The sequence below is a fragment of the Vidua macroura genome, chromosome 5 (genome assembly GCF_024509145.1).
Source record: "Vidua macroura isolate BioBank_ID:100142 chromosome 5, ASM2450914v1, whole genome shotgun sequence".
In the NCBI taxonomy this organism is placed as follows: Eukaryota; Metazoa; Chordata; class Aves; order Passeriformes; family Viduidae; genus Vidua; species Vidua macroura.
Window position 1 is genome coordinate 4,832,206 of NC_071575.1, and position 22,110 is coordinate 4,854,315.

The 22,110-nt window shown below is 40.9% G+C and overlaps 1 protein-coding gene across 9 annotated transcripts in view; it reads right to left on the bottom strand.

Moving 5' to 3' along the window:
- WNK1 (WNK lysine deficient protein kinase 1) overlaps positions 1-22,110 on the bottom strand; it is a 99,073-nt gene that overhangs the window by 10,823 nt on the left and 66,140 nt on the right. For 7 of the 9 annotated variants that reach the window (XM_053976937.1, XM_053976935.1, XM_053976934.1 and 4 more), the window contains 17 exons: positions 21,854-21,925; positions 21,083-21,232; positions 19,560-20,033; positions 18,264-18,545; positions 17,487-17,578; positions 16,778-16,940; positions 16,330-16,446; positions 13,864-14,037; positions 13,045-13,096; positions 12,742-12,882; positions 10,925-12,351; positions 8,151-8,234; positions 4,965-5,051; positions 4,243-4,312; positions 2,649-2,728; positions 1,469-2,127; positions 397-599 (listed from right to left, as the gene is read on the bottom strand). In XM_053976937.1, coding sequence (XP_053832912.1) covers positions 397-599; positions 1,469-2,127; positions 2,649-2,728; positions 4,243-4,312; positions 4,965-5,051; positions 8,151-8,234; positions 10,925-12,351; positions 12,742-12,882; positions 13,045-13,096; positions 13,864-14,037; positions 16,330-16,446; positions 16,778-16,940; positions 17,487-17,578; positions 18,264-18,545; positions 19,560-20,033; positions 21,083-21,232; positions 21,854-21,925 — 4,327 coding nt within the window. The remainder of the gene's footprint in view (positions 1-396; positions 600-1,468; positions 2,128-2,648; positions 2,729-4,242; positions 4,313-4,964; positions 5,052-8,150; positions 8,235-10,924; positions 12,352-12,741; positions 12,883-13,044; positions 13,097-13,863; positions 14,038-16,329; positions 16,447-16,777; positions 16,941-17,486; positions 17,579-18,263; positions 18,546-19,559; positions 20,034-21,082; positions 21,233-21,853; positions 21,926-22,110) is intronic. The other 2 variants (XM_053976936.1, XM_053976933.1) reach the window with 2 other exon arrangements.

Below are 22,110 nucleotides of genomic sequence, written 5' to 3' on the forward strand. Positions count from 1 at the left end.
TCTGCAGAGGACTAAAGAGCTCAGACCCATTCTGCAATATCAGTTTCAGGAGGGAACAAGCACAGTTTATCTTTAAAAAAACAAACTTTTCTGCCATGCTGTAAATTTACACTTTTCTTCACAGTCATAGCCCAATCACAATCTAAAAAACACAAATCACAACTTTAAAACTGCTCTACAGAACAATGTCACAGTACCTTTCAGTGGACTGAAAAAGTCCCAAGCAAGACTACCAATCAGCAAAAGTAATTTCAAAAATGATAGAAGAAATCCAGGGAGGAACTGGTACACACACACTCCTCTCAAAAGAAAAGACAAAGACAGAGACATAGATCTAAGAATGAGAGATGGTACTTGGTCTGTTTTATCTGCTAAAAATATTGAAGGAAGCCTTACCTGATAGCTGAGGGCTTTTATGTCCCTGGGAGCTGCTACGACTGGACTTGCTGCCTTTTCCTTTCGTAGGTCGTCTCCTCCTTCCTGAAAGGGGTGCAGCTGGGGGAATAATTACTGCAGGTGGAGCCTTTCCCAGTTTCATGTAGAGTGACTCAATCTCCTGCTTCTGGCGGCTCTGCAGCTCCTGGATCTCTTTAAGGTGCCTAACAAGTTACAAAACAGTGAGATTTATGAGAATTCTATGTATACACATAGATGCAAACAATTCCTCCTCTCCAGTCAAGCCTGAGCTGCTTCTTTGGTCAAACTCTCAAACATTTAAGAAAGAAGTAAATAAATCTTTTCTACTAAATAATAACCACTGAACACACATGGCAGAACACTTGTCATTTTCCAGCGTGCTCTAGCCCTGGCTAGAATTCCAAAACTAAGTTCCCAACATTGCACTCACAAAACCAGAATAAACAGAAGTACAAAAAAAGCATTCAAATGCTACAGGAATAGCTAAACTACTCATTTTCTCAGACACATGGCCTTAGAGGCTTCTACACTGGTATTGCCTTACAATTTGTTTCAGAGCAGTTGCATACACAGGATTTAAAACTGCCAGCTACCCTAAAAAATAGTTCAACTTTCAGTATAAATAAATTAGTAGGTCACATTGCTTCACTTCTAAATTCTTCTTCTCAGCCAACAAGGTCTCTTCAGGAAAAGAACCATCAGAAATGCAGATCAGAAATGCAGAGACTTGTGTGTCATTTTCAAACAACACTACGTTTTTCCCACTAACTCCAGCGATATGCCAAATCTTTCTCAGATCTACAGTCTTATCCATAGTGCAACTGGCAATCTACATACAACAAGGTTACAGGGTAGAAAATTCAGCCCAGCAAACATGTATATTCCTCTTTTGTTATAATTGTGTACTGCTTTCCCACTGAAGAACCTTATGTCCCACATACATGCTGACAATGGCTCCTGACACTTAGAAGGCTAAGGGAAGTACAGGTGAAATTCATGTTAATCCTGTTACATCTATTCCATACACAACCACCCAAAGAAGAAGCCTTACTTCTCCCGCAACCGACGGAGTTCCAACTTCAAGTCTTCATCTTCAATATCTGACTCGTTGTCACTGCTCATGTAGGAAGAGTTGAAAGAGTTGCTAAGGCTCTGAACAGGGAGGCTGATCTTCGATCCCAGGTGTTGGACAGAGTCTGGGCTCCCTGAGCCATCATCCAAATCCTTCGCCATTCCACTGAGAAAAGCGACCTCCGGATCAGAGGATGGGCCATTCATGTGTGGGGACTGCCTTGACTCCAATTCTTTCTTCGGAGCTGCAGCTGAAGAAGCAACTTGTTCCAAGCCCACAGAGAGAGGAAGAGTCATTGGCTCTTTCTCAGCACAGCTGACCTCATCCCGAGCCTTGGACACAGAGAAGCGCCCCACTTGATCCGTCGTCGTCGTCACCTGGAAGCGCCCGACCTTGGTGGCCTGAGAAGCACCTCCCAGCAGCGGCAGCCCGGGAGCTGCCTCAGGAATGCCATCCACCACATCCAAGGAGGTGGCAGCCACAGCTCCGCTCTTCCGGCTCTCAGCCTGCTTCACCAGCGTGCTCTCTGGGCTGCTGCCAGAAAGGCTTGAAGAATCAGTGGAGGTGGTTTCAAATTGCACTGGCTTAGTTTCAGGTTTGTCATCCTCTTTTAGCACATCATCCACTGCCACCGACACCTATAATAGAAATGCAATCATGCAGACTTCCTTAGTTTTTCCTTAACACGATGCTTTTATTTCCCTTAATGGTAAGATGCATCTGAGAGGGGAAAATAACTCATTTCCTAGGTATGCCACAAAGCAAGCCACTGCTTCCCTCCAGGCAAAACACTGCCACACAAAGCAGCACTTCTTGTAATCTGGAGGATTAACTCCAAGAAGCAGCAGCCTCAGATGGGGCCTCCTTCACCAACAGGACATAATACAGTGAACATCTCAGTATTGTTAGTGAAAGAGCAGCCCAACAATTAAAGACCAAGGCCAACAGCTAAGGCCTGCTGCGATGAAACTCTATATTCACAACTCTAGACCTGCACAGACTGTGCAGTCTCTGCCTTGAATGGAAACAGCATCTGCAGACCTGCTTGCACAAGCTCTACATGGACAGAAAAGTCCTGCACATGGCACACTGAGCTGGCACCACCAGGAACCACCCAAAGATGCTGTACCAAGGGCCAAGTGAGTTTAGCATCTGGTACCTGAAACCGTCCCATCTTCAGCACACTGGCTCCTGCTGCGGCAGACACAGCACCGCTCTCTCCGTCACCTGCTGCCAAAACTAAGGAAAAGGAGAATGGGATTAAGACAACAATGAGCAAGAAATTATTTGAACTCCAACCATTTCTTTTTGTGTACTTCAAATTCAACTATCTGTTAACTCCAAAAAGGCTTCTAGACTCATAGAACCATATTAATATTAAAATGTTAATTATTAATGTTAAGTTGAAGCATTTTTCTACAAAGCTTCCCTGCACAGTGTATTTGCCAAAACTACACTTTTAGGCAACAGTAAAAAAAAAGCACGCTGATTTCAAACAGAGATGTGAAATAGACAAATAATTAAAAAAAGAACTTTATGAAAGAAATTATGAAAGAAAAAGCTTATCTTGATTCAATACCCAGAGTGACTACCTAAATTTCCCAAACACTGGGGACAACTTATTCACTGAAAAGGGGCAAGTTGAAGAAATGCTATAAACCTCATTTACTCAAAGCAGTCTATCTGAAGTTCTCCAAGTTGGACTTTTAGGTGTCAGCTCCTAATTTTGCTGCTCTGTGCACTGGCAGTATAAAGTTACAAAGCTGAGAAATAACATTCTATTTTTAAATCAGTTCTATTGGACAGCTTGCTCTGCTTATTAAACAACTTCCCAGTTTGTTTATCTTTACCTTCTAAATTTAAAAGACAAAACCCAACGAATTCTATATCAGACTAATGAATTCTACATTATAGTTCATCAATGTCCCAACGTAAGAGTATGTAATTTATTTTCCTTCACAGTTTTATTGGCTTCTGAAGGTTTGTTATTCAACTTCAGAGGCGCACACACGTTAAAATAGTGTTTACAAGACAGGTCAAGAAAAAATTTCAGCACCGTATTAACAGCTCCTTTTTAAAACAGAAGATTTCAAAAATTAAAACAATTAGATGAACACTGATAGGAAAATCTCAGATTATTTTGCAAGTGTTTGGATTTCCCCCCAATAACTGAATCCATATGGATTTGAAAGTCATTGATCATCCAGATTTTAACTGTTGATCATCCAGTCAACCTTCATCTGCTCTAAAGCAGAAAGAAGGAAGTCTGGATTTCTTACTGCCTTTCTTAAATTTTTAGTAGTTTAACCTTGGCTTCTCTGTTCAAACAGAAATGAAACACCCTTAGGGTAAGGGAGAGGTATCCTACACGTAGGACACAGTGTAATGACACAAAATGAGTCCCACTGTTGCTGCCAGGAACATAACACATGATAGAAAACAGTTCCTTCAAGTTCCTATGCTGTACCCTAGCAGCATAGTGGAGACTCTTTGTGAATCTTAATTTAGCATTTTGGACAGCTCTAAATCCTAAATGAGTCACTACAATATGCAAGTATCTATCATCCCCCCCTCCTCATGGCCTACAGGGGAAAACTTCAGTCTGGCTACTAAAAACTAATAAGAAGCCCTCAAGGAGCTGCCATTCCATGACTTACTCGAAAAGGCTATAACCCTCCAAGTGGTTACTCTGTTCAATTTTGATTTCTATCTCCATGCTGAGAAATCACCTAAAGTAATCATGGCTGTCTTACCATCCTTCAGACACTGTGTTGCTGTGGACACCGGCCCAGTAACCATTGTTGATGCAACTGAGGGCACAGACTGCAGATTCAAAAAAGAAAACAAAATAAATTAAAATACTTAGCAGTTTCATTGAATGCCAACAAATCCATCATACTGCATATTTCATAAGTTTTTTGCTTCCAACAGGGACAAAGTAAAACCCATGAAAAGAAGAATGCAAGGTGAGATTTTACAGGCCTTATAACCCTGAGGCTGTAAGCAGATCACCCCTTGGCCTGTGCAGAAATAATGCATAAATAGCCACTTGTATTGTCAATAATTGTCTTCATTCAGTACCTAAAGCTCTTTAATAGAGGCTTTTAAAATTTCAGATGCACACTTGAAACAGCCCTCCCAAATTAAGACTGACATATGACATATTGCTTTTTTAGTACTCTTTCCCCTTATTCCACAGTTACTTCCATTTCTAGTTTGGTGACATCACCAGAAAAGTTGGAATAACAACTAATACCAAAAAACAGCCTCAGGAAATTACGTAACCTATTGCAATATACAGACTTTCCCGATTTTGGTTGACTCAGTCCCACAAACTGGAAGATGACACTGAGTTTTTATTTTTAAAAGTCTAAGTACTGGTGTAGTGATATTAAAGGCAGTGACCTAAGAGTATGACTTTGAAAAAACACTGAGGTTTTTCAAGACTATTAAACTGCCAACATTGCAAACATACACAGGCAGGAGCAGATGTCACTGGGATGGTCTCTGGACTAAGGGTTCTTCTCAGCTGAGCATCCAGATCTTCCAGTGGCTGTTGGGACTGAGAAAGAAAAGAGTAAAACAATGTCCCAGCTCAGGAAAAACAAAAGCGTTGTTGAGAAACAGGCATATTTAATACTAAAATTTAAAGCACTCAGTACAGTTTCCATATTTCTATCCAGCTTCCTTCCTACACATTTAGATTTAACATGTATATCATAGTAAGACTATGGAAGTAACTCATGCAACATATTTGCTTAAAAACAGGAAAATTTACTGGAATTAAAAAAAAAAAAAAACCAAAAACCAAAAAACCTCCACAATACCACTCAAAACCAATCAACCAAGAAAAAAACCCCAATGCACAAGTTCCCTCAGAGAGGCTAGATAGATGGATTGACTTGAAGAGGATGGAGGGGGGCAGAATCTCCCAAATATGCTTATTACTTAGATTTCAGCTGTTTCAGTTAGAATACAAGATGTTTTTCAAACTTGGCCAGTTGGATTGGGGAGAGGAAGAGAAGAATATTTTACCTAAAAATATCTTGAAGATAAAAAAAGTCCCAAAGTCTCAAAATGACTAAATTAGGGCCATGCCCGTAAGATACATTGAAAGAAGAATGTACTGTCAGATACCATTAAGTTGCAATTCTGACCCTAAAGAACAGAAATTTTCAGCCAAGCTTTAGCATTATTAATCTTTCCAAGTATATTACACACACACACAAAAAAAAAGAGCGCTGTATCTGTTTTTAAAACTGAAGCAGGGATCATGACAACATAAAAATATTACTTTCCACTGAAATAAATTAAAAAGTTAATTGAAAGTTAGAGTAATTGGAAAAAAAAAAAGTAATTGAAAGTTAGAGGCACACAACAGCATAAAGATGCTTTCAACAGATTGCCAGGATAACATTCTTTCTGACATGTGGATTTCAAAACAAAACCAAAAACCCTAGTAACAAAGCCTGTATCAATTCCATGATACAAAAAAAAAGCAGAAGATGCAGACTTCTATGACTCTGTTCAGAAATCCAACTGCTTAGAGACAAGTGATGTAATTTAATCCAACACTGTAAAATAGAGGGGACGTGTCACCTGAAATACTAAATAATTCTCATCACTTATGCTCACAAGAAGATATTTGCTTCAAGTAAACAAATGGCTACCAGAATGATCAGGAAATAAAGATTTCCTTATGGAACCAGGGGACCAAAATGAAGCTTGAGAGATTAATCTAAACACACTTTAAAAAGTAATTAAGGAATAAATAGAACAGGTATTTAAGACTATAGAACAGACTGTTCAAAACTGGTCTTGAGATGACGTGTACTCTGTCTGCAAATTACAAGTCTGCTACTAAGGAAAAAGTTGTGTAATCACCTACTAGTGACAGAAGCAGCACAGAAGGCAAGCCTGTCTACTTTAAGAGAAGCCAGTAATTTTCCAGATAGTATTATGTGATAGCAGCAAATGCTCTTAAGAGTCAATTAGATTTGATCCAGTTGGTCTCCTCCAATTTTGTTTTATTCCTAGACAATTAGCTTCTGAGTTCAAATGAGAAATGAAATTCAGTAAGTTGCTTGGAAAGGACAAGAAGCAAGGGATCTATATTTGTGACTCTTCCATGCTACAAATCTTGCCAGAAATACCTATGACAAACGGGAAGCAGCCTTTTGCAGTGGTACCATGACTTGAGTCATAGAAGTAGCTACAAGTGCTTTTGAGCTTAGGAGAAAATACTACTAATATACTGAGTTTCCATCAATGAAAAGGTCTATGAACTCCATATGACTGATTTTGACTAGCTATCTCCTGATCCATCTGACACCTGACCATGGGAAGAATGCAGGTAAGAATTATCACTGAATTGTTGTCGCCTTCTCTTCAGTAAAACCATGCTTCAGAAAGAACTGACTAAAAGAGATAAACCAACTTCTGCCTCCGAAGTCAGGGGAAAAAATAAGTGACTTTTTCTTGCTCAGTTTGGAGAAAGAAGATACCAATTTCCTTACTACTCACAGGGCAGGAATACGGCTTAAGGCTCTAAGATCAAGATGTAAAAATGAGCTAATTTAAGAAAATATTTCAGCTGAATAAGCCTTTTTCTTCCAGCTTCAGATGTGACCTGCCTTAGTTGTACAAATCACACAGAATCACACACTGGGTCAGGCAGGAAGTGACTACAGTGGGTCATCTCCTCCCACCTCCCTGCTCGAGCAGGGCCATCCCAGAGCACATGGCACAGCACTGCATCCAGCTGGTTCCTGGCTATCTCCAAAAAAGGAGACTCCACAGCCTCTCTGGACAATCTGTTCCAGTGCTTGGTCACCCGCACAGGAAAGAAGTTCTTCCTCATGTTCAGGTGGAACTTCTGTGCATCGGTTTCTGCCCATTGCCTCTTGTTCTATTGCTTAGCACCACCATTTACACACAAAATATCCCAGCTAACCATTGTATACAAGGACAGAAGCTAAGCAGGGGATGCCACTGCTGCATTTCAAATCATGTTTATGATAAAGAACTTCAAATACCTTTTGAAAATCTTAAAGCCTAGTGAAATCAGAATGCAGTAATAATCGCAAAATAGACTAAACAAAACCAAAAAACAAAACACAAACCAAAACAGCAATCATCAAAAGAAACAACTGAACCCCAAAACCTGATGAAGAATTCACAAAGGCAATTTTACATTTTCATAAACATTTCATGGCAATATATAGTTTTTCATATTATTTTGCAACTATACAATTTACAAGAAGAAAACAGGTTCGAGTTTTATGCACACACTCCACTGCATTATATTTTTTTAAAAAATATTTCAAGTTCAGATTAAGACACTAAAACTCCTAATATTGATTAGGTACTAGGTACAGCACCCCAAAGGGCAAGCTGCACAGAACCACAGAATGGTTTAGGTTGGAAGGGACTTTAAAGATCATCCAGTTCCAACGTCCTGCCATGGGCAGGGACACTTTCCACTAGACCAGGTCACTCACACCCAGTGCTGAAGCCACTCAGGCTACAGTTACACAAAAGGGGTTACTCAGTCAAAAGAAAAGAAAACCAAGAACATTAATAACATGCAACGGAGAGTTTAATTGAAACATGCTCTCTGAAGGGAAAAGCAGCAGATAAAATCTGCCATGTTGTGTAGCACCTGAGTTAGTGAAGGTCCAGGAAAAGGTGGCAGCTGCTCACTGGATGGAGTGCCAGCCGGAAGGTCAGAACCTATGGGTAGCACCTATGGATAACGAAGAGGAAACGCGCGTCCGTCAGACATGGAACAACAGAAGGATCAGATACCAAGCTACAGTCAGTCATGTCATACAACAGAAGCCTTAACTTTTTTTTTTTTTTGGTAGAGAATTCCTTCCTGGACAGTTAGCATAGAGTCTTTAGGGACTTTTGCAACCAAATTGGGGGAAGTTTGCTTAGTTTTTATTTTATAATCCAGATTATCCTTGAGCAGCCACAATTTCCAGTTTGAACAAGCTGTAGTATCCAGGAACAAAGTATCTTGGGGATATTATTTTCAAGTCTGGAAGAAATGCTAAAATAATTCTTCCAAGAAGCTTAATTTCTAAAATGGTGCAAGAATGTACTCAGTCTCCTTACAACAGATCTATGTTAACTGTCCATTAGAAACTGCAAGCTGCATGCTTCCAGCAAATTGTTCCAAGCAACATGACTTGAGAACAGGAACTGTCAGTGCCTGAGGATGTCTCTGCTTGTTGAGAAACAGATTTGTAGAGCTCTCACACCAATGTTTTCATCCATCACTTCTTTTTGAGCCTGAAAGGTGTTGATGACCCACAGAAGTCGATTAGGCCATGCAACTGGGTAGGGGGAAGTCATCCAGGTTATGCAGAGGAGGTTAGAGAGACTCAAAAGGTTAGAAGGAGGCATCAAAGCCTCCTCACCAGGTCAGACAGCACATTCCAGTTAGTCATCTCCATGGTTAGGGAAGTGGGAAGTTCTAGGAATTAAGCAACCCATTACACAATTTGCAATTCTTATTCTCAGCTGTCATCTTGAGGTTTGACAGTGCCCATGAAGTCTGAGCACACATACAGCCTTGTGAGTTACAGTGCCCCTGTATTGGCCATGAGCTCTGCAGGACAGGGAGACAGGCCACAGTCTGCTCCAGAACCAGTTCTGGCCTGCAGTGTGTTACCACAGCTCAAACTAATGCTTCGAATTGCAGGAGGAGCTGCCCAGAGTTATCTATCCTGCCAATAACATTTCAGTGGGAACTAGGCCAAGTTACATTAGCTCAACTTTTTCAGTGCAGCAGGAACACATGTGAGGATGTTACTTGTTACATGTGAGACATGATGAATTTTTAAGCTGTGCTGAATTTTTCACTTCATTTAGTTTATAAATAAGAGGCAAAACATACTTTAAATACATTTGTAGGACAAGCTGAAAAACATTTAAGTGTCTGGCCATAAACAAAATAAATACAGAGACACAGAGTCTAGCAAACCCCAGAAGACTAAAGCAATAAGCTCGTTAATGCTCAGCAACAACACAAAGTGAAACTAAAATTAAGCCTTGTGAAAAAAACAAACTAATTTATAAATGAAAACTGCAAAGAGGAGGTGGGATTTCTACAACTGACAACCAAAAACCCTGTAACATTTATTACATTTAAACCCAAGACTTTGTAATTACAGGTTTGCTATTAGCAATTTTCTAACTGCTGCGACTGTTCCTGAATGAATACCAGTTCCCATTTTCCCCCAATATTTCTTTTCTAATTTTCAATGTCATTGAAATATTAATGGATGTCTTTGTGTCTAGATTTCCCTATCAATTTTTTGGCACATATTCCCACTCTTCCATAGCAGACATTTTCTACTGTCTTTGACAACAAAGAGCACATGGGAATGACTACTAATGAATGGAGCTGCTGGGAGCATTGGCTCAGCCTAAATTGGCCTGAAACTAGTCAATAGCAAGGCTGGCTAAAGACAACCAACACCAAGTGTTGATGAGTACAAAAAAACATTACAGAAACAAAAAGAAGAGAGTATTAAAGTTTTTGGTTTGTTAAATACCTGAAAGTTTCTTCAATTTATTTCCATTTAAGGGCTACATTTCCATTTAAGGAAAGGACTAGCAAAATAGTTTAAAATACTGAAATGTGCTGTATCCCCACACAGGCAGACATTTAAAAGAAAATTTCACATATTGGTATATCTGGTTGGTGAGCAGGTAACAACATCCACAGCACCTCTCAAGTTGTTACTGTGAGTCATTATTTCTTTGTGAGTGTTTTGCTTGTAGAACATTAGTCAGTAAACAAAAAAAAAAAAAGTTTGTTTTCGGGTATCTTCTAAATTTCTCAAAATCCTGCTCTCATAAATCTAACATTTGAAAGGAAAACAGTATCCAGGTATCAAATAAGTAGCAGAGAACTTAAAAAATCCCAAACCCTTTCAGTCAGGTTCACCCTTGACTGCAAGGAACAGGTTCATGACAGGAAGCAAAATTCTGCTATCTCAAATCCACCACTTGGTGAAATATACAACCAACCATCTCAGCCTAGTGGTCAAGTACAAGATAAAAAGCTATTTAAAGCAAGACATCCAAATTCTATTTGAAAGAATCAGTATCAAGAAAAAACCCCAAACAAACAAAAAGCAAACCACAGTTGCTTCATTCTTTGCAGTTTAAGAAGAAAAACTAACAATTATATAAGAGACATCTCTCAAAAGCATAAAACAGAATTGGACTTTTTTTGCCCATTAGGGACAAAATCGAACACCTCTTGGGACACATAAAAACAACCAGAGCATAAACCTTTCAATACTACATTAAATAGTAGAAGAAACTTCTTCCTGAATAAATATTTTGCTTTACAAAAAGGATCCTGCCCAAGAAGGCTGTTTGCTGCAAGAGATGAACATTCACACCAACGTTTCTTACCGGTACCCTGCTGAGAGGGGGCTTTGAAGGAGAGGTCCCTGCTTTCACTGCTGCTGTGGCGACGCTGCTCGAGGCCGAGATGTAGCTGACTGGGGTGATCACTTGCCCAGGAGTGGCAACTGGAGTCAGCACTGGCAAGCCAGTTGGTCCAAGAGGCAAACTGCTTGGAGGTATACAAGTGCTAATGGATGTCAGGGGTTTGCTTGGTGCAACAGCAGTGGTTGGGATGCCAGGAACAACTGTCGTTTCCATTACCAGCGAGGTCTCCAGAGACACTGACGGATGCACCGTTCCTACGTTACCGTGCTCGCTGAAGAGAGATCGCAGCTTTTCTTCCAGGGTCTTTATATCATCAATACCAGGGGCTTTAGACTGAGCATCAGCATCAGCCTCCAGACAGTGAACGTGAGGCTGGTTGGGCAATGGAGCTGGTTGAGGCTGGCTGTGGATCAAAGTCTGCTGTACTGCAGGCAAGTTAGTGACTGGTTGTGGCAAGACACCAGGTAAAGGAACCTGGGGCAACATGGGTGTTGCACCTGAAATCTGGGGTAGGACAGGTGTTGATGTAATTCCTGATGGAACAAGTAAGGGATGGATCACTGGCTGAGAGACTGAACCACATATGCTTGATGCTATCGAGGATGATAAAGGTGCAGAGATTGGCAGAGATAAGCCAGCTGCATTGCAGGAATGTGATTTATCCAGAGAGTGCCCACTCTCAGGGAGTGACTGTGGAGCGCTTACAACTGTTGTTTCTGCCAGACTGGACACAGAGCCACTGCTGCTGAGCTGGGGAAGCTGCAAAGACATGTTCTGAGCCAGAGACAGGGCAACAGATGTCTGTGGTGCTGCCATACTACTCACAATCTGAGGAGTAGACTGAGATGTCACAGCTGGTGCAGCAACACTGAGAGCAGTGACACCAGGAACCTGAGCAGATGGCAGTGCTGAAGATGATGGTGTGCTGATATTGGGAGCAATGTCTGCAGTCACTGGTTGAGCAGGCTGGGACGTGGCAGATAAGGAGAAAGAAGCAGAGGCGCTCATGCTGGAAGAGACACCGGTCGATTGCTGTCCAGATTGTGAGGCTGGAGGTGGAGAAATAGAGCTTGGCACACTTGTGCTTGGTGCAACTCCAACAGCTGCATTTTCTGAAGGCAAAGTAACAGATCCTGGAAGAGAAACACCAGTGCTGGAGGAAACAGATACTGAAGAAGTAGCCACAGATGCAGGAGTTGCACCACTGCCCGCCATGGTAGAAAGTGCAGGTGGAAATGGTGGTATTGTTTGATTGAACACTGGAGGAGCTGTGCTAGGTCCTTCTGTCATCTGAGCATGCCCCATCTCAGAGAAAGCTTGCTGCAAGCTCAGTGATGATGCTGAGTGGGAGAGATTCATTCCAGGACCGTGTACAGGAGATGCTGCAACTGGAAGAAAAGAAAATTATCAGTCCACCTAAAAAAGTTCATTACAGCATTATTGTCTATGGCTAGACTAAGACCACATTTACTTCTTAGCATTAAAAAAATACAACAAACCAAACAAAAAATCCACACCAAAACAACAAAACACACAAATCCAGGCTTATGTTAAATAATAGAATTAAGATTTCAGAGTCTTGCAGACAGCTCATCAGCAGTTTTCCTCCAAGAATCCTGCATGGTATGACCCAAATTATGGTCACCTCTTATCAGCATGGCCAGTTCCCTACTTCTCCACATACTTTGAGAGGTCTTCAGGAACAGTTTAGTTAACTAACTTCACAGTTTTGATGAACATGTCTTAGGCATCAGCTTTTAAGAGTTTGGACAACTCACCCATATCTGAAGTTTCGTTTCCTCCAGCAAGAGCAGATGTGAAGAAGCCCTGTTCTTTCAATCGGTTCTCAGGGACGGGGCTGACAATGAACCGTCTTCCAGCAGAATGAACAACCTGGGTAAAGGAGCTAGAGGGAACCCCTAAACAAAAAGAAGATGGATGTTTAGTGACACAGGGTTGCAACTAAATACATAACCTGCAATATGGAATGTGCACTCCATCATACAAAATAAAAAACTTGGCTGCACCCATCCGCTGAAACAGAAAAAGGTAACTGTTGAAAAAAATCACAAAAGACTTACCTATTCTTTGTGGCATGGAAGATGTAGGATCTGGCTGTTTGAACTCTAATTTCTGTAAAGTAAGATAAAATTTAAACTTCTATTCTGAAACAGAAACCCACAAGATAGTTCTTAAAATGCTAGCTTACTGAAATGTGGGCATTTAAGGGAAGCAGTATGTGGGACCCAAGCATCATCACCAAACTAGAGGAATTCTGCCCAGATAAATGTCAGTGTTTTTAGAGACTCTCAGCTTAGTGACTGTCAATGTAACAAACTGATCTAAAAATTCTTTTGAAAATCCAACTGATTTCCTTAAACATCCAACAAATAAATGGATGTTCCAAACTAGTTCTGAGTGTAATTAAGGCAGAGATTCAGGAAATGTGACCACTTTCAGCACCCAGCAAACAGTTTCAAAACCTGTGTTTCCTAACTGAGCTATCCAATCTCTTAGTACTTCACCAGGTGGAGGGCTTGAGACCAGGCTTTCAGTGTTTAGTGAGCAGCACAGGGTTGTGGTTTTACTGTCCTACCTCACAATAATCTCAAATCCAAGAAGCATCAGCATTTAAGACTGTCTGTTTAGTGGACTGTTAGGAGACTCAGCAGCTTCGGAAGTCTTCAAACACATCAAAAAGTAAGAGGCCTGTTATTTAGCTTTCTAACTTAATTTTAGGCACTCACTCTGATATGAAGCTTTCTCTTTTTGCTTTTTAATTATTGATCTTTGATATATCTCGTGACAGGAAGTTTCTATTTCTAGCTAGCTCTATTCACAAAACCATACCACCCAAAATGGAAGATACCAACAGCTGAGGCAGTCTGTCCTTCACATACCTGTGACCCCGGGAAGAAGCCGTCATCTTTTGTCCTCATACTCTCCAACCCCTGATCCCCTTCTGGCTCCACGCTTGCATCCTCACTTAGCATTTCATCTGCTTTCTCAATAATCTCTCGTACCTGTTCTACAAATGAGTCTCGCTCTGTTGCTAAAATAAACTCATTCTGCACCTGTAAAAGAACAAAGCAACATTCATTTTCCACAAACAATTTCAAAACAATATATTGAATAACCACAATTTACTCTTCATGTTGATGTTTGTCTTCCCTTTGCTGTTCTTCTGAATAAGATGAAAGTGGTGACACCATAGCAAAAAACAATTGTTTCTCAAATGATCTCCAGCACAGAAGCGTGTGCCCTAGTTTAATCTTTGCTGAGGAGCAACATTCAATCTCACTTCTTCATCAACTGTCATCTCAATCTTTCCTTAAATGCTTAAAATCTTTGCTCAACTTCCCTGTGCTAATCTTTGCTTAGCACAGGGAAATTGAAAATTAGCAGTCTTATCTTACTGCAATTCCTCCTCTCTAATGAATGCAATGTGCTTTAAGAGACACATTTAAAGAGAATTATAATATAAAATAAATTTAAAATTCTGTATTGCAAGATGTCTTCTGTGTTTCTCTCTTTCCATGTCATATACAGCTTCTCCTCTATGCAGGTTGCACATCACTGATTTAAAGTCTGGCTGTGGTACATAAAAGGCAGTACGAATTATGTTCCAAATACCGGGAAAGGAAGATTGCTCAGCCTGTCTAGCTCCAATACATTGTATTGCTTTATGAAAATAACTTCTCTTGCTTATGTTGGATAAAACTGGTTTCAACAAGTATACTTGGTAGTTAGAAAGACCAAATCATATTTTTGATTTGGTCTAACCCATGAGAGTATTCTGTCTCCTGAAACTATGCATGGAAAAACTCAGAGACAGTCCATGAAACAGAAGTAAAGCTGTCACTCACAGAGTCTCTGCTGGAAAAGAGAAATAAAGTGCCTTATAGGAAAAGCTTGAGACACTGCTTTTACATCAAATTCCTGGGATGCTGGTTCAAGAAAAGGAAAGTCAGACATGATGTGCTTGTATCAGCCTCTGCAATGCAGAACACTAGTTAAAGAAATCTTCAGTACTTTCAGTTTAGGACCAACAGGCAACTATATGGGGTATGCCTAACAGCATCATGATTAAAAGGAAACAAAGTCTTGGAATCTAAAGTTTGCTCAATATTCAACAAGGAACCAATGAGCACAATGTTCCAGATTCAGATGTTTAAATTAGGTTGCACACTTTTAACCGTGTGACTGCATTTTGGATGCAAAGTTCACTAATTTTGCTTCTACTCATCTTCAAATATTTGTGGCTTTTGTTGCTTGAAGAGTGTTTTTGTCTTAGTTTTGGTTTTGCTTGTTTAGCTTTCATAAATCAAACAAACTCTTTCATAAGTCTTCAGCAAACTCTTTGTTGAAGTGATCCTTCATAGGATCACTTTAGGTTTAAGGTGAAGAAAGACATCTGCGTACTCTCCATATTTCCTGACACACAACCTCATGTTATTGACTGTGCTAATATATGTAACTTAGGCAAGAAGCAACTTCTTCCTCTTTTTCAGAAAGCCATTAGTGGCAGATAATTTCTCCCATATCACTGGTTTGGTTCCTTTTGACAAATAGAAATCCAGCACACACCAATTCAGACTCTGGCACCTCTCTAAGCAGAAGAATCACTGCACAGGTGCCCAAGAAGCTGTCAAAAGATACTGTGTTTTGTCACACCCCTCCACCCCACCTCAGTGACATCAAAACCATCTCACTCATTTAGATTGTACCAGACCAAACATAAGAGTTTAAATTAAAAAAAAAGATATGGGGATTCTATTCTATGCTACTCAATACTCTTACTTAGATGTATCTCTATAGGACAAATTCCTTCCTGTTCCTGGCCATCATACATTGAATGGAGAAGCTTTTTCTTTTGATAAAAGCCAAGAGCAGCATCAGTCACTATGTACTTTCAAAAACCAAAATACAATTCCCCTTTCTTAATTTGAAGGCAGAATCTTCCCATTTTAACTGACAACTATGGTAAAATGCTTGCAGAAAAAGAAGATCTAGCAATGCCTGCTCTTAGAAAAGCAAACGGAATTTTTTTAACCTGGCACTTCCAGAAGGTTGCTTGCAGTTTTGAAAATGTCAGATTGAAAAAAAAAAAAAACCACACCCAAAAAAAGCAGTTTTTTCTCTTGATAAAAACCTCAATTCTAAGGTAAAAACTAACACAAATTTTTATGTGACTTGTGCGTGCAACATTAATTAATCAGACTGCTAAACCACTCTGTGCCAAATTTCTAGCTGTGGTTGTGTACCAATAAGGTGAACATACACCATGCTACATGGGAGACCAATTCTAAACCATAAACAAAAAAAATACAACTGATTGGAGTCTCCATTTCTAAAATATATCTTACCATAATTGTAGCTATTTCCTCAGGGTTATCACCATCCAAATCAAATTTGAAAGTAACCATTTTCCGATTGTGTGTCTCCAGCTGGCATTCCACTACCCGATCACCTTTGTTCGAAACCTAAAGCAAAGAAAATAATACTTCAAACCAAAAGCCCAAGAATCTAAGTTCACTGAAATTTTAAAGTTCACTGAGACAAACTAACAGTACTGGTATAATACAAACATGTTCTATCATTCCAGTCTAATAAATGGTACCATGTAGAGCATGATTTTTGTATGAGGATACATCGAATATTCTGGAATAGTCTGTGGAACCATTGGTAGCTTAGCAAGTCAGTTTGCCATATCTAATGCTCCAAAAAGCTCTTCATAGATGATATTTGGAATGCTTGTAGAGGCTTAAAAACACATAATTACTACTGAACTGTCCCTAAAATAAAAATACTCACATTTAGAATTCTCAGTTTCGGCCTAGAAGTCTTCTCATGGCGAGAGCGGCTGCGGACAGACCTCCGCATGTGACGTTTCGTTGTCCTCCCTTCGTGCCTTCCACTGGAAGCTGGGACATTCTCGTTGCCATCACTCAGTCCTGAAGCAACATCAGAATGTGCACTAGAAACAAAAGGCAACTTCTTGTTAGCTTCCGTGCATTCCATGACTGCAACAATGCTCCAACCAACCACATATTCTGTTCTGGGAAGTGGTAGATGTGTGTGAATCATCGAGTAGAGGAAAACAGTTCTGTCAACACTTCGGGTTGCCTCAATAGGAATTCTAACTAATTATTTTGCTACGCCTCTTGAAAGCTGAGTTGTACAAATCTATTTTATGTCTTCAAGCTATTTGGAGTTTGAATTCTGCTTAAGTGCTAAAAGGACAAAAAAAAACTATCACTTATGATCCATTTGGCATGACAAATAAAAAAGTTAATCACTATACACAACCTTACTTATTCCCTCCATTAAATACTCCACATAACATACTCATCCTTCATGACCCTGTTTTTCCTCTAGGAACTTTAGTTTATCACATCCTCAAGAACATCCCCAGTGGAAAAAAAATACACCTGGTGAAAGAATATATCTAAAGATTATCCATGAAAGTATAATCTAACACATGAGATTGAAACTCAGTTTGGTGAAAAGAAGCAGTGCTCACCTATCCATAGAAGAGGCCAAAGGGGTAGACTGAGCAGGCTGCGTTGCTGGAAGAGTCTCTGAAGAAGCAGTCTGTGAGACTCCCTGAGTACCCTATGGATAGAAACCTACAATCAAGAACCCCCTCAAAGAGTACAGTTCCTCTTCAGGCAACCCAGTAGTCTTCAGTGTTTCCTCCCAAACCAGTTGTAAAGCTGAAAGCTCTGCCTTTTTAGAAGTTTGAAGAGCTGGCATCTAGGATAGCCTTAGTTTACAAAATACTCTAGAGCAAACTGCAGTGAAGCAAAATGTCATCTGAGGAGGGGTGAGGAGAGGAAACCAGCCACACATCCTTTCTACTGCCACATGTCATTACAGCTGGCCATGCAGTCACAGTTTTACTAACAGTTTGTGCAAAAGGCAAGCCAATACAGAACACAGAGACAATTCCAATTCTCCCTGCAAGAACCACGCTGCAGGGAATAGGCATAATGACAGATTCTCAAAGGCTATCGATTGCAGCTTGTCTTTGATATGGCAAAAATGCTCTACAGTACTAGCAAGAAGTGAAGTGTTTTACTGCTTTTTGCCTGCAGGATGCACACTCACTTCCCAACAGAACAACCAGTGGCAACAAGGTCCCCACATTGGCATGACATTCTGCTGTAAGAAAAAGGTAATTTGAAATATTAACTTCCAACTGAAGACAAGCACAGGAGGGATTAATTCCCCACAGAGATACACTGTTGCAGAGTCAAACATCCAAAATCTATTGTAACATTATATTCCATATATTTACCTCCACAACTGCCTGCTGTGAGGAGGCAGATGAGGCCTGTTGTGCTAAACTCACAGGAGGCTGGGGCACCTGAACCTGTCCTCCCAGGCTGCCCATGGAAACGATAACATTCTGTTCCCCATATGGCTGCACAACAGGAGCAAGGTACCCTGACTGGGCCACTGCATCTGTGGGCAAGGGAGGGGACAGCACAGCAGAAGGAATACTGGCAGAGGCCACAGCCGAGGAAGGTGGAACGTTGGAGTCCCCCGGGTATTGCGGTGTCAGCCGAGATGGGAAGCCCTGTAACAGAAACGAGGGAATGAAGTCAGTGAACAGCAGAGCTAATTAGGAAACAAGACAGTAATAAAAAAAAAATATCAGTTCCAGGGACACGTTTCAACCTTCTGGACTTGTTCAAGCACTCCCAAAATCTTCCCAAAGGAGTGGAGCAAACTGCTCCTGCAGCCAGCATTTAAGTCACCATGCCCGAACAAATTCCCACTCGCAGTCCCAAGTCTCACACAAAACAATCTTCATCTCCCAACTTCTGCAGCTGCCTATATAGCTTAAGATTTTAAAGCCTGAGATTAGAAATGAGCTTGAAGAATTTTCAGGCTGAACAACTACGGCTCAGATGTTATACAACTGCTGCTGATTCTTGAGATTAAATAGCAAAAACACTCTTGTGTTTTTCCCGTCCTCTCGTAATGAGCTGACCCAGAAGCAAGGAACACTTTAATCATCATTCAGGTTGCCACTTTTACAGTGAGTGATCACATAAAGTCACTGAAGCAGTCTGTGCCCACCAGTCCAGCCGTTCACAACCAGCACCAGGTACTTACGTCACATCCAAGATCCATGCTGCCTTACTGATTTCTACAAATTCCCTGTCCTGCCCCTTCCCAGGCTTGGAATGAAATACTGACATTGTTTTATATGCTGCCACTGATTTTCTTTCCAACACATATCTCCTATTTTTAAAGTTACAATTTCTTATTTTCTTTTTCCCCAAGCTGACAGATCTCATGAATATATAGCTGTCCTCTCTCACACAGTGGTTGAACAAAGCACTGCACTATGATTCTGTCATTTTAGACAAATTCCAATGCCAAAAATTCAAAACCCATGGTTGTCCAAGGACTTTTTTTCTTCTCTCCTCCTTAAAATGGTTCTTTACTGCACAACAGAATTTATTCTAGTGGCTTAATGGCTCTCATGTGAGAAGTGAGCTGGCCAGGGCACACAGCTCAGATCTGGTACCTTAGAGGAACGGGCAAAAATGCGGAGAAGAGGTCTGCTGGCTTGCAACAATACCTGGTAAAGAGCATCTCCAGCAGGAAGTGAAGCTTCAGCAGCTTGTCCAATGCTGACTGGCAATCCCACGGCCTGGACAGGCGGCTGCAGGAGCTGCGGGAGAACCTGGCTGGGCAGCTGAGCCAAAGGCTGCATCAGTGTGGGAAGCTGGCTAGGGACAACGCTCGGTCCTACAGGAACAGCGGCTGCCGCAGCAGACGTGGCCAGTGTGAGCAGTGGCTGATTCATGCCAGCTGCCATTGAAATGGGCAGCGACTGGAAACCTGGCTGAGCCACTGTCACATGAGGAGCTGCTACAGGCAACTGAGACACTGGGAACTGGGGAACCACGGAAGTTGGCAAGGCCTGTCCCATGGGTAGAAAATGAGAGCCAATGGGGACTGATGGGGCAACTGAAGGCTGAGGGAGAGAAGATGCTGCAACAGGTAATTGAGGCTCGCCTTGGATGATCGACACTGGTTGGGAAACAGGAAGCTGGGGAGGTAAAGAAAATAGAGATAGATTTTTTTTTTTAAAGCAGGGTTGCGGAAAGCAGAGTTTTACACATTAGTCAAAGAAAGCATTATTCAAGTTACAGCACTCTGTTAAAGTGGCTGGGGAGCACAGTTGGCAGAGTGGCTGGGAAGCTGGCTGGAGTTCCAAACAGTCCTCACTTTGCAACACTTCCCTTGAAGGGCTCAACAGGCTCTTGAAACAGACACCCACAGAGGGTGAAAGAGCAGCATTTGAATACCCTGAAGCACTGATTTGTGCATAAACATAATCAAATTCTCCTCAACTCTGTCCCCAGACCCAAGCCTGCCTTCTTACAGCAAAGAAGTGCAAATCCTACAACAAATCTGCCAGCTTTGAGTATGGGGACTAAAGCAAAGGAGAATTAAAATCCACTGTGCCAGCATTCAGAGAATGGCAGGGAATACATCAATTAAAGCCAGCAAACAATGCAACTGGAAAGGCAGTTTAGATGAACAAGCAACAAAACAATAATTTTAAAAACAAAATTGCGGCTCACACATTCAACAGAGATATGAGCCAAAATGAAGCAATATTCAGTAACAGAAGCTTCTTTATTAGGAAGTAAAGGAGAAGAGCTGAGTAAGAAAGATGACAGAATGAAGAAAGGAGTCCTATAGCTCACTACCTAAATAAGTGGGTATGTTTTACACATGTAATGGTGCAGAAGATAGACAGTGGATGGGAAACAGAGAAGTGACAAGTTCCTGAAAATCCATTCACAATACACCATTCATCAATATGCTTCCTGATATTTTTGACAATTGAAAGATCTAAGTGTGTGGAAGTGCTCTCCTCCCCTCAAATTACTCACCACTGCCATGTGTAAAAGGGTTTCCAACACATTTTCAACAAAACTGACAGTTACAGTACAATAAGAATACTCTTGTTTGGATGAATGTTTTGAAACCATTAGGAAAGATGACAAAAGTGAAAGCAGTAGCATATTGAATCTACCAGCTATGAAGAAGAAAAAAAAAAAATCTTCTGCTAGAAAGAATTTTGTCTACCTGTGTCCCAGGTGCTGCCTGAGGCATTGGCATGATCTGTGAAGTTTGAGTTTGAGAGACAGTTTGTGCAGGAGTGGTGCTGGCAGAAACTGAGGGCTGCTGCAGCTGGTATTGTCCAGGCTGTTGGGAAGAGGCTGGCTGCTGTGCACTCTGTAGCAGGAAAAAGAGGAAGAAGCTATATTACCCCCCAGCAGAGGATTTTTTTAAAGCATATCCTACTTAAATTCTGCTTTTTACTCTCTCCTGAGTGATATCAGTGGTTCTTCAGAATATGCCAAGTCAGTTAAGCTTTAACAATTTCTTATTAGCATTACTAATACAATTCCATTATTGACACCAAATCTTGCAAGAGAACTCTTTCACCTGTGAAACCAAGAATGAAGATTCTATAAAGGAAGACAAGGCAGTTAAGAGAATCTTGCAGACTGGATTTCCAGTTAGAAGAAATCATGAAAATGAAGTTTGCCTGTCTAGACAGTCTAATCTGCAAGTCCTGATATATCTCCCCTTGAACAGGACCACCACTGCAAGGTTAGGTGGAAGTAGGGGAAGACAGGCATGGGAAAACAAGTATTAACATGATTTTAAAAATAAATGTCAAAAAGTCAATGTGTGTCTCATAGCATGTTAGACTGGGTGAGAACCAAAGGATTCCTTTGCTGCAAAACTATGGGTCAAATGGTGATAGAAACAGACAATTGCTCTTAAAAGAGTCATCAAAATTCTATACTATGAGTACTTCAGTCCTGAGTTGAGGAAGTGTGATCCTACCTGCTGAGTGTGTTGAGTAGGCTGGGATGGCACCGCAGCATTGCTTGAGGCTGGCTGGCCTTGCACCTGTGTCTGGAGGGAAAAAAGAAGAGAATCAGCTGAGAAATACTCTATGGTTTCTGCTGCAGGCAGTTAAGATAATTTCTGCCTGGAATTATCTGGTTGGAATAGGTTTCTAGCTTGTCCTTTTAGGCAAGCAGACCTTCTGGCCAAATTCCATTATGACAACCAGAATAAAGCAGAGCAATCTGGAGGAG